The 12,278-nt window shown below is 43.3% G+C and overlaps 1 protein-coding gene across 1 annotated transcript in view; it reads left to right on the top strand.

Moving 5' to 3' along the window:
• The first annotated feature begins 789 nt into the window (after positions 1-789).
• BMPER (BMP binding endothelial regulator) overlaps positions 790-12,278 on the top strand; it is a 252,042-nt gene continuing 240,553 nt past the window's right edge. Inside the window, exons 1-2 of the mRNA XM_019958783.2 lie at positions 790-1,017; positions 2,092-2,177. Coding sequence (XP_019814342.2) covers positions 885-1,017; positions 2,092-2,177 — 219 coding nt within the window. The 5' untranslated portion in view covers positions 790-884. The remainder of the gene's footprint in view (positions 1,018-2,091; positions 2,178-12,278) is intronic.

Below are 12,278 nucleotides of genomic sequence, written 5' to 3'. Positions count from 1 at the left end.
CGCCCTGCGTCCCATATTCTCCTCCTTCCTAGGGCTGGAGCACAGGAGAAGGAGCAGGGTTGGCGCGGCATCCCCCGTAAGGGGAGGAATCCCTCCCCACCCGCCCCCCGGGAAAGGGAGGAGGCGCTGCGCACTCCGGGTGGTGGAGACACGCCTGCCCGGCTCCGATCCGTGCCCCGGGGCAAGCGGCCTCCCTCGAGGGTCTGGGGGAGCTGGCTGGACCCCCGGCGGAGACAGGCGCCCAGCGCGAGGCTTCCACTATCCCTCTTGCGTCCGGGCGCCCCCAGCGGGTTCCCCGAGCCGCTCGGTGCGCCCTGGTCTCCCGCGCCGGAGCGAGCGTGCGAGCGGACCGAGTGGAGAGCCGGCTGGGCGGGTAGGAGGTGGGAGTGCAGAAGTGGAGGACGCGGCAGCTGCAGCAGCGGCGCGCCCCGGGGCAGTCGCTGCAGCCCCGGCGGCGGCGGCGGCGGCGGAGCAGCGGTGCGCAGCGGGCAGCGCAGCCACTCCTCTCTGCCTATCTCCCGCAGTTCCGATACCCCCTCCTCCTGGCCCCCTCTCTGGCGTGGAGGAGCCGACGACTAAACCGCTGCGAACAACTCCTTTAAAAAAAAAAAAAAAAAGCCGCATTGGAGGAGCCTGGCGGCAGGACCCCTCCTCCCTGGGCGCCCCCCACCCCTCGCCTCGCTCTCCCGCCTCTCCCCCCGCCAACCTCCACCCCCCCCACCCCCACCTTTCCCCCGCCCCAGGCTCCCGGGCGCCCGCCTCCCTCCTTCGCGGACTGTCTCCCGACTCGCCGGCTGAGAGCCCTTTTGGACTGCGAGCGGCGGTAGCGGAGCACAGGCGGCGGCGCGGGACCTGCAGTCGCCCGGGATTCCCTCCAGGTGACGATGCTCTGGTTCTCCGGCGTCAGGGCTCTGGCTGAGCGTCCCTGCCGGCGCTCGCCCGGGATTACCTGCTGCGTCTTGCTGCTGCTCAATTGCTCGGGGGTCCCCATGTCTCTGGCTTCTTCCTTCTTGACAGGTAGGGGAGGGGTCGGGAGGGACCGACCCTCCCAGACGCTGGCTTGGTACCTGGGAGAGAAGGCGCTGACTGGCCCCGGGGACGGGAGGGTGGGGAACGAGCACCTTGGAGCCTGCTCCTCGCTGGCACATGGGGATGAAGGAAGCCCTTCGGGGTTAAGGAGTGGGAAAGCAGTGAGTAGGCTAAGGAGTGGAGAGCGGGCAGGCTGTTGACATTAATACTGTAGTGATAACGGAAATTCTTCTATTTGGATTTGAAAAGTTCCTTTATTATCTTTAGTTTTCTTCAACCTTTAGTTTTATCTCTTCTCCCGTATGCAATTAAAGGGGAAAAAAAAAAAAAAAAAAAACTGCATCGTTTTCCACCCATAGGCCTGCCTCACTCTATAAGGTTCCAATATAGCTTCTTTACTGGTAGTGATCTTTAAAGCACCCGCCCTCCAGACCTGGATTTAAAGCAACTATCATATTTTAAAAGGGTAATAATAGCAGGATATAATAATTATATGCTTTCAGGCAGGTGAAGACCTCAGCTGCTATTCTGAAGGACATACTTTACTGACACCTGGTGCAGAAAAGAAAATATTGAGTCTATTTCTAAGAAAAGAGGAAAGAAGATTGTATTTCGAAAAGTAATTTCAATTCAACACAATATGAGGCAGATTCATATAAAGGCCTGTTTATTGCCACAGTCCTGAATTCTGTTCAAATTTAAAATCTACCTTAATGGCCAATTTGAATTTTTTGCTTATGGGAGTGTTTGTTTAGTTAAAATGGTTTTATAAAGGAAGGGTATTATTAAAGATCCAATCAAATACTTGGAATTGTGCTTAAACCAACCATCTGAGAGCAGAAAATATATCTATGTAGCACAGGCTTTTAAAAAACTTGTTCTAATAAAATTATTTAAAGTATGTTTTTTTCAGGGGGACTTTTTGGGGTGAATTTGATTATTTAAAACTCATTAGGGATTTTTGAAATTTAGATATAGTTTTCTCAAAAAGTATTATTATAAAAATTCTATTTTTGTAAGAAGGCCATGCAGCTAAATTTAAATAACTTTTTTTCCCTTTAGGTTCTGTTGCAAAATGTGAAAATGAAGGTGAAGTCCTCCAGATTCCATTTATCACGGACAACCCTTGTATAATGTGTGTCTGCATGGTGAGTATGGAGATCAGGTAATGGGAAATCAATTGCTCCCTCTGCAAGGTGAATCCTTTCGCTGTAATTTTATGACCAGATCTTAAAAATTGCTTTTGGTCATTACAAAACCACAGATGGCTGGTGAATTGAATTCCATTGAATTTCCAAGTTTTATGGACTTTGGCAATTTCTATTTCATCAGGCTGGAGATGTTTATCTTTGACATCAGGTTGCAGATGTAAACTTCAGATGGACTTGGTATAGCATCACCTCAGTGGTAATTACCACTTGCCCTTCTGCTGCTGGGAATGGCTATTGCCACCAAATCATAGGTGCCACCAAACTTTCTGCTCTGATTCTATTGTCTGAGCTCAGTGTCAAAATGATAACATTTAGGTATAAAGGTCTGGGATAAGGTATGTGACAAGGGGAAAGAGAGGTTAGAGTCACAAAGCACAAACATGGGGACAAGATCTTGAGTTTTTTTGCCTCTTATATCCTAAGCTCTCAAAAACAATCTTTATATATCTGATTTGGAAGCCATGAGTCAGAAAGGATATTCTGTCCTTAGTAGAGGATGACACTTGGCTGTCAGCTGCTTAGTTAACACGAGCAGTGGCTGGTAGATTAAAAAAATGATTTGTTTCAGTTTATTTTAGCTTTATAGTAAATGATAAGATCTAATAAGTAACCACATGGAGGAGATTAAATTATATGAATAAGAATTTCTGAGCTGAAATAGCGACTCACAAAGAACATTTTTGTTTAAAAGTGTTTTACATGCCAATCACTTTTGGCAAAACTTGATTAAAAACTACACATCACAAAACCCTGTTGGAAATACATTAAGGCAGTCAAAGTCAAATGCAAAGCCCCCAAATGATAGATGACTGCTTGTTATCAGATCAACATGCTGTATGCAACCAGAGAAGGGAATTTTCTCTGTTTAGGGGAAAGCCAAGCCATCTGGGTTTAAACTACCCGAAGTTTTTCACGACAATAGATGAGGTCAATGTTGTGAAATGATAAATGGGTGAAGGTGAATGTCTGTATCAAATGATTATCAGGTTCTGAAGACTAAGGAAATCAGCAGAAATAGAGGTAAAAATGCATTCCATTTCCAGAGATGATAAGTGTTGCTGCTTTAACAAAAGAGAGCTTAGAGAGGGACAATTAGGTTTGTGTTTATGAGCTGCCTTGTTAATGAATGATCTTTCACCAAAGGACCTGTTGAAAAGGAGCTTTGCATTAAATTTTGGCTCAATTGTGTATTTACAAATGTAGTGTGTCTGCCTCTGTGTGTGAGTGTGTGTGTGGTGGGGGCAGAAAGGAGATGATTTCTTTATTTCTCCTATCTACATAGTGTTAGTGAATTATTTTATCTTGATCTCGTAAGATCTCAGAAAATGGGGTAATATTTAAATAAATTTGGAACTCCATATGCAAAAATATTGTTTTTCTCCTCAGCAATATTGTTACATTTATAATGTTTAAACACAGAGTTTGGGTTTTGCAAACTTTTTCAAAATAGTATGAAAATTCTCAATACAGCATTTCCCTTTTTTGGTACTCTTGCCCTGGTGGAAATAGTGCCTTTCCCCGAAAGTACAGCTTACTGCTAATAAGACCTTGCTGTTTTGAAGGTAAAGAGTGAATCTGAAGAAAAAAGATGCGTCGGTTGGAATTCTGGAGTGATATTTATATTGATTGTGTTCAGAAGGGTGGTAGGTTCATTTATATCTTTGAGTAACATTTGGAGGTATCTGCCTTCATGAGAGCTATCAGAAATCCTTTCCAAACACATAAAGTTGAGACTCGCATTCTGACTCACTAGCTTTTCAGAGGATGCCTCAAAGTTCCCCCTAGCTGAAAGGTTCAGTGATATGTTGCCATGACTTTTGCAGGGGTTTAGGATTATGGGGCCCAAGTTGTCATAGTCATTATTGTTTCCCAAACAGTTGTAGTACTTGATAAAGTTGAGTAAGGCTAGATGGGCAACTGTTTCTTTATTTGAAAGTTTCCAAGGGACCAACTGCAGTATATGAATTTCGAAGCACCTAGCTTACCGTGAGGCTAGTTGACAGTTTTATATTTAGGCTGGAAGGTAGGCTTATTTAGCAAACAGATAATGTCAGAAATAACAACTAACACTTATGAAATACTTCATTTGCTGGCACTTATCGAAGACTGCGTTTCATTTAATGTTCACAAAAATTTTTTGAAGATTTTTACCCCTTCCCCCCATTTTACAGATGAGGAAACTGAGGCTAGAGGATTTAGTAGCTTGTAAAGGTCATATTTTAGTAAATAGTGGAGCTGGAACTCACTCTCACCTGCCTCTAGAGCACATTCCTATAGTCAAGTGAAACAGGCTATTTTCTAAGTTAAAGATGTGAAAAAGCAAGGAAAAAAATAGATTGTTGAGTTATTTGACTTTTTGGCATTGCTTGAGTTATTTTGCTTTTTTCTTTTGAGTCTTTTAGGAGTCCAGTTAGCTAACATTTGTTAATCACATTATATGAAAGGAAAATCTCGTTATGATTTCAGTTGACCTGCAGGGAGCTTTCGTTGTGAGCTAGTTTTATGTATGTATGTTAAGAGGGTATGTAATAGTCAAAACTGTACTTTGGATAAAGAAAATAGTCATATTTAGTTTGTGTTGGTCCAGCCTTTTGGCAGAAAGCTACCTAAAGCTGAGTATAAGCTCATATCTTATTTCATAACATGTACTTAAAAAAAAGCTAACCTCAACATATGCTTAAAAAAGACGTAAAATGTTACAGTTGAGAGGAAATAGGTGGCACAAAGTCCTGCATATAATTACAGTGTAAAAGCTAGAAAAATCCCACAGAATGAACTTGGCCTGATTTAAACTTTTAAGCTCCGAAATGTTTCAAAGGTGTAATGAACTCATTTCTGTGGGAATTTTGAGGATGACAGCTGATGCAGTGGCCACGGCGAGCAGAACTGAATAATTTTATTCTCATTTATCCTTGTCTGCTTGGACCTCCTCTTGCCAGCATCAGTTGTGGTCCAAGAATAACCAGTTTGTCAGCTGCTGATGGATATTATTTTAAAGTGTGTGGGTTCAACTGTTCAAGGGGGAAGGTGAGAAGTTGGACTATTGTCCTGAAATCTAGGGAAGCGGGTAGACAGTTTGGATTAAAGATGCAAGCGCTTCATTGTTCAGTTAGAAAGCAAAGCACAGCTTTTCCTCGTCTTACAAAATGGTCTTTTGTGGGGCTGGGGAAGGAAGGCCAGACTTATTGCTGTTTTGTGTGGTGTTTTTTCCCTTTCTTGCTAGAATTATTTTTCCCGTAACGCCTAGAAAAACATTGGTGCCTTACGTGAAGTACAGCTGATAGGAGCCAGCCCGTCTCAACTGATGAATCGAAAGTGGTCCTCTGGATCTTTTGGGCATCCCCAAATCTATGCAGTGAACCTGAGGATGTGGTACCCCTGCTTCTCACCCCTTTTCCACCTAACCATAACATAGAAGGGAATGGCAAAAGCCAGTGAGTTCGGCCCAGTACTGGAAACCTGAGAAAACTTGGGAGGCTGGGACTCAGAAAACAGAAGTCAGTCCGAGCTTAGTTTGGCATACATTTTGTTCAGCAAAAAACATTATTCTGAGGTTTAAATTTCCTCTTTTAAATCCAGAGGTGCAATTTAGAAATGGACCCTCTGCTCATAAAAAACAACGTGAAATTTGGTGTTACAAGAAGTGGGGCTCCACCTTGCTTGGAGCCAACCAAGGGGTGCAAACAGAGGGGGCTTTGTCTGCTGTCTTCTACTTTTAATCACAGAATCCTCTGTCACTAAACAAGTAGCTACCAGCATCTTTGATTCTCCAGGGTACTTTATCTCTATAAAAGCTTCATGTTTTTTATTGTTCAAATTAACTGGCTGGAGAATAGTTATCTATTAACTGAACAAGTGTAAGGCACGTGTTTGAGGATGAGGGAGAGAGCAGTGCATCAGGATTCAATTCATGTATGTCTGCGTGTGTGTGTGTGTGTGTGAGAGAGAGAGAGAAAGAGAAAGAGAGAGGTGGAGAGAGGGAGAATGGGGAGGGTGAAGGAAGGAGGGAGGCAGGGGAAATATAAAGTAGTCTTGATGTGTTCAGAGAGCTATGCTCCATACATGCACATATGAATAGGTTGCTACAATTTTTTGAAAATTATTTTTTTTCATTTTTAGACTGGATATTGGATGCTCACTAAGACAATGATCAGGGTTTATTTATTTATGTGTTAATATATTTATTTATTTTTATTTATACTCTGTTTAGAAGGTGGTATGACCAATTGCCTTCCCATAGAATAAGGTATTCAATAGAGTTTTAGGAAAGGGTAACTAATTTAGTTAGAGAAGACTCTTGAGAGTCCCCTGGACTGCAAGGAGATCCAACCAGTCCATCCTAAAGGAAATCAATCTTGAATATTCATTGGAAGGACTGATGCTGAAGCCGAAACTGCAATACTTTGGCTACCTGATGCGACCCTGATACTGGGAGAGATTGAAGGCAGGAGGAGAAGGGGATGACAGAGGATGAGATGGTTGGATGGCATCACCAACTCTATGGACATGAGTCAGCAAGCTCCAGGAGTTGTTGATGGACAGGGAAGCCTGGTGTGCTGCAGTCCAGGGGGTTGCAAAGAGTCTGACACGACTGAGCGACTGAACTGAACTAATTTACAGCATTTTACTGATAAATTTGCCAATACCAGCTCATAGACGATTATTATCATTAGCGCTTTCTTGAGGCTCATGGAAGTGGAGCAAATGCCCTGAAGTTATATAGTTACTAAGAAACAGACCTGTGATGTGAAAACAGTGTTTTCTCTGCTAAACCAACTTGCTTTTGCATGTTGTTTACTATTTCCAAATGTCTACAGATCCCTCCAAGGGCTTCAGAGAGTTATCTCAACCTCTGCAAAGCTGACATAGGCTCACTCTAGGGAGTAGTTAGAGTGATTTTGTCTTATAACACAAACCAAGTCTGGGCTTGGAGGGCCCTTCAGAGGAAGATGCAGTGCAGGCAGCTATTGGCTCGTATCATATCATTTTGGCAAAGTGCTTTAGCCCTGGCATCAGACAGGCCTGGGTTCCAATACTGGCTCTCTTGTTGTTTAATTGCTAAGTGATGTCCAACTCTTTTGCGACCCCATGGGCTGTAGCCCACCAGGCTTTTCTGTCCATGGGATTTCCCAGACAAGAATACAGGAGAGGGTTGCCATTTTCTTCTCCTGGAGATCTTCCCGACCCAGTAATTGAACCCTTGTCTCCTGCATTGGCAGGTGGATTCCTTACCACTGAGCCAGCTGGGGAGCCTGGTTCAGTCACTTACTGCTGGTGAACTCAGGAAAGTTTTTTCACCTTTCTAAGCCTCCGTTTCCTTATCTGTAGAGTGGGATGGCTGTCATTAACAAACTCATAGACTTGCTGTGAGAACTAAATGAGATAGAACATTTAAGACTTGGTCCAAAGCTTGGCATTAAGTCAGAACGATTGATTATTGTTATTGTTGATGATGATGTTAATGTTTAAATTCTTATTTCCTCACATGGAATTAGAGGCAAATGTTCATCAGAAAAGAGAGAAAAGGGAGAACTTCACTGGTGGTCCAATGACTAGACTCTGGGCTCCCAATGTAGGGAGCCCAGGTTCTATCCCTGGTCAGGGAACTAGATGCCACATGCTGCAACTAAGAGCTGGCATGCCGCAAGGAAGATCGAAGATCTCGTGTGCTTCAACTGAGACCCAGTATGGCCAAATAAATAAATAAATATTCTTTAAAAAAAAAAAGAAAGAAACCCTATGGGCTCATTAAAAAAGAAGGAAAGAAAAGGGAGGAGAAGGAAAGCTGATGGAGAAGAGACCTAGGGATAATGATGCCAAGCCCACCCATCGTTATGAATGGAGAGGACTAGGTCAGTAACATTTTGTGGGGTTTTCTGTCCCTCCAGACTTGGACTAGGTTGATCTGAGCTGCTTTCTTATTGGTCCAGTGGTCTGTGAGCCCTGCTGTAAGTTTTCCCCTTGCTCTCCATTAAACACTAAAAAAACTTTCCATGGAAGAGGGGCCTTGTTTTTCTGCAGAATATTTACATCTCTATGCCTGTGGGGTCACCTTCACTTGTACTTTTATTGGCAGAGGGATAGGGTAGGGACTCAGGAGCGTTGTAATTCTGGAAAAACTGCCTAGTGGTCTGGCATCATGGTGATTTTCCTGGACCGCCTTGTGCAAGTCTCTCAACCCTGTTCCAGACCTGAGTAGGGTTTGCTGCCTACTTACTTGTGTGCTCCCCTGCCCCATTCCCATCCCATTTTAAACATGCTTTCTTTTCATTTCAAGGCACCAGTCTTCATAGTGTGCACCGCCAGTAAACTGTGTTTTAAGTGTGGGAAAGCAGGCTGGGGAAAGAGAGCCCTTCTCCAGATGAGGATTCAGATATAGTGAGGGCAGGAGAACAGGACATCATAGGAAAAATCAGGCAACACAAAGCGATGGAAAATAAACCAGTTAATACAAATTCATTGAATAAACAAAAGATATCAGTTTCTTGCACCCTCTTCTATGGCACTTGGGTCCAACTGATAGTCTGTTAAATCCTTTATGCTATAAAAGAATACTAGTAACATCACCTTTCATGGCACCAAGAGGTCAAGTGTGCTTGTTGAACTTAGTTAAGATCAGCAAAATGAGCTGGGTGTATATTTTCAGACCTTTTGATTCCCAGTTCTAGTTCTATAAAACATCACTCAAAGCGCTAGGGATAACAGGTTATAAATGCAGTAATATTATTCTTTCTTCCTTCTCTTCACACTTCGTTCTCCCGTTCCTTTCTTGCCTTTTCTGTGTTTGAAGCATTGTGCTGGTTGGGCACCTTGGGGGGTGCAGACCAATAGTACAGGTTCTTGCCCACAGTGGAATGGAAAAGAAAAACGCAGGCATGGGTAAGTTTTATAGAAGTGCCAGAAAAACACTCTGCTAGGCTCAAACCCAAGTACTAAGGGAACTGTAGACGAATTCTGATTGGATTATCTGGGACCTTGATGGGCAGAGAGAAGATAGTCTGGGCAAAGCATGATTGGAGCAAAGGCACAGAAGAGCTGTGCTTGGGAATTGTGAAGACTGAGGAGTCCAGTGTGCCCTGTGTACCCAAAGCTCTGATGGCAGCTGGAGTCAGAAGGCTTGGTGAGAAGCATCGAGGGGAGGACATTGAGTGCAATAACAAGGAGCTCAGTTCCACTTGTGGAGTTGTGGGAGCCATTTCATATTTTGGCTCACCCACATGACACAGTAAGATGTGCTGTGTATAAATTCCTCTAGAAGCTTTTGTGAGAGCTGTGGAGAGTGTGGAGAGGCCAGAGTTTGGACAACAGGCACCAGAAAAAACACAGTAGTTAAAATGCAGTAGTCATTACAGTGGGATGATGTGCTAGTGCGTCTCTGTGGCAGTCACTTTGCTCATCACTTGGTGTGTCTGGAGCAGCTCTCGGTGCTGCTATTTGAATAGAATGGTTTACTTCCAGACCTCACTCTCAAAATTCCGTTTTGAGGCCATCTCTCCTCCTGCCCACAGTGATGCCTTGCTCTGCACTGTTGCTTGACGCGTTTGGCAAATTATTTAGTTTGACAGATACTATTACGGTAGTATGTATTCTCAGTGGTAGCACACATTTTCTACAACAATCAAAATTGTACGGCCCACCTTAAAGCAAGTGTGCCCCTGTGCCAGGACCCGCAGACTTGCAGAGGAGTTTCAGAGCCCAAGTTAATGTGCTGAGTCATTTCAGTCATGTCTGACTCTTTGTGACTCTGTGGACTGTAGCCCACAAGGCTCCTCTGTCTATGGGAATCTCCAGGCAAGAATACTGGAGTGGATTGCCATTCCCCTCTCCAGGGGAATCTTCCCGACCTAGGGATTGAACCCACATTCTCTTATGTTTCCTGCTTTGGCAGGTGGGTTCTTTACCGCTAGTGACACCTAGGAAGCTGTTGATAGAACTTGGCAATAAAATAAATGGCAAAGATGAGAAATGGGGTGGATTGAAGGGAATTTTGAGAATTCTAGCCAATGTTATGCACAATGTAGGAAGAGAAGAGGTCATGGATGTGGATGGGAGATAATAAGTTTAGAACTGAAGTGGGCTTGAAGACCTTCCAATTAGGAAAACCTAGTCGACTTCACTTTCACTCTTCACTTTCATGCATTGGAGAAGGAAATGGCAACCCACTCCAGTGTTCTTGCCTTGAGAATCCCAGGGACGGGGGAGCCTGGTGGGCTGCTGTCTATGGGGTCACACAGAGTCGGACATGACTGAAGCGACTTAGCAGCAGCAGCAGCAGCAGCAGCAGGCTCTTCAAAATGTGGATCTTGATAGTAATAGAGACATCAAGACTAGAAACCAATGTGTTAACTGTTTGCACTGAAATAAATTTCAGAACTTTGGGGATAAATTATTTGTCTTTGGAAGGGGTCTAAATTGAGATTTCAAGAAATTAGCCTATAATAGTAAATAGAAGAAGGGCTATATTTAAAAGAAGGTTAGGAAGGGAGAAGCCAACAACAGAGACTGAGGTATAGTTACAAAAGGAGAACCAGCAAAGTACAGACCAAGGCAGATGTTTGAAGAAGAGGAAGATCAGTGGTATTAGATCTTTCAGAGTTAGACTGGACCTTCTGGGAGAACATCAAGGATGGAACTTTCTCATCATCATCTTGAACTATTTGAAACAAACACAATGGTGTCCAGGTCCATAGGACCTGTCGCTCATTTTCCCATGGAATAGAATTGATCATAGATGGAATTTGGTGGAACCCGGTTTGAGAGAAATACTAAGATTGCTGTAGGGATTTTGAAAATTTAGTGCAAAAATCACACATTTTCTGAATGTAAAGGTCTCAGTAAAAGTGAGTAAATACCACATGACATTTTCAGAGGTCCCCAAACAAAACTAATTTCATGAATAAAAATAACAGACTTTGGAAGTGTCTTTGGAATGTTTCTGTAGTTACGTGCAAAATGGACAAAGCCACATGGAGGCATTTCTTATTATGAATGAGAGCAACAATATCAAAGAAGTTGGCTAACATAAAATCTTACCATTATAAACTTTCAAGTTTGCTCTATGAAACTGTTAATGGTGCTTTAAAAATATTATGATATAATTTAATCCTTTAGTTACATCTTCAGGAAAAATATTTTCTTTTTTCACTAAATTTTTGATGTCTGTTTCATCACTGAAGGAGACCTGTGGAACGGCAGCCTTGGTGTCTTAAATTATGGGTTCAAGTCTCCCCAGGGCCACCTTGTAGCTGTGCATAACTGGGCAGCCACCTTGGTCTCCCTGAGCCTTAGCTGTGGGTACTGAGCCAGTCACAGTGGTATGTCTGCCCTTTGGCTTCATTTCTAAAGAGGAATCGTAGTGGAGACCCCACCTGTGGGCTGTAGCCATTGATTGAGACGATGTGTATGGGTTAAATGCACTAGTGTTTGTGAAAGACCTTTGTAAACAGTGTAAGTGGAACTACTGTTATTAAGAGCGAGAACTTGAATAGAAGACAGTGAAAGTGTATGCTGTAAACCAGTTTTTAGCACATACTTTAGTGAGTATATTTTTTAGCAATGATAGTGTAGTGACTCCTTTATCTCCTTTAATAGTTGTACAGCTTTGTGTGAGTTGCCTAATATTTCTGTATCTTGACATCTTTATTTTCATCATAGGGCTTTTGTCAGAATTGTGAGTCTAAACATCTCTTAAGTCAAGATTCTTAAAACAGGGTCTGGAAACGTGGTAAGCACTTCTGAAATGATAGCCCCAGCCTGCCAATGCAGGAGACGTAAGAGACATGAGTGGGTTCCATCCCTGGGTGGGAAAGATCCCTTGGAGGAGGGCACAGCAACCCACTCCAGTATTCTTGCCTGGAGAATTCCCATGGACAGAGGAGCTTGGCTTACTACAGTCTATGGTTTTGCAAAGAGTCAGACATGACTGAAGTGACTTAGTACACACGCACACATGCCACCATCTAAACGCTATGCAATTGCTGCCTATCCCAGACTTCTAAGAAGTGCTTAAATAGATGACTACAAGGCTTCTAAATCTTC

The sequence above is a fragment of the Bos indicus genome, chromosome 4 (assembly GCF_029378745.1).
Source record: "Bos indicus isolate NIAB-ARS_2022 breed Sahiwal x Tharparkar chromosome 4, NIAB-ARS_B.indTharparkar_mat_pri_1.0, whole genome shotgun sequence".
NCBI classification, from domain to species: domain Eukaryota; kingdom Metazoa; phylum Chordata; class Mammalia; order Artiodactyla; family Bovidae; genus Bos; species Bos indicus.
This window is presented reverse-complemented; position numbering and strand designations above follow the sequence as displayed.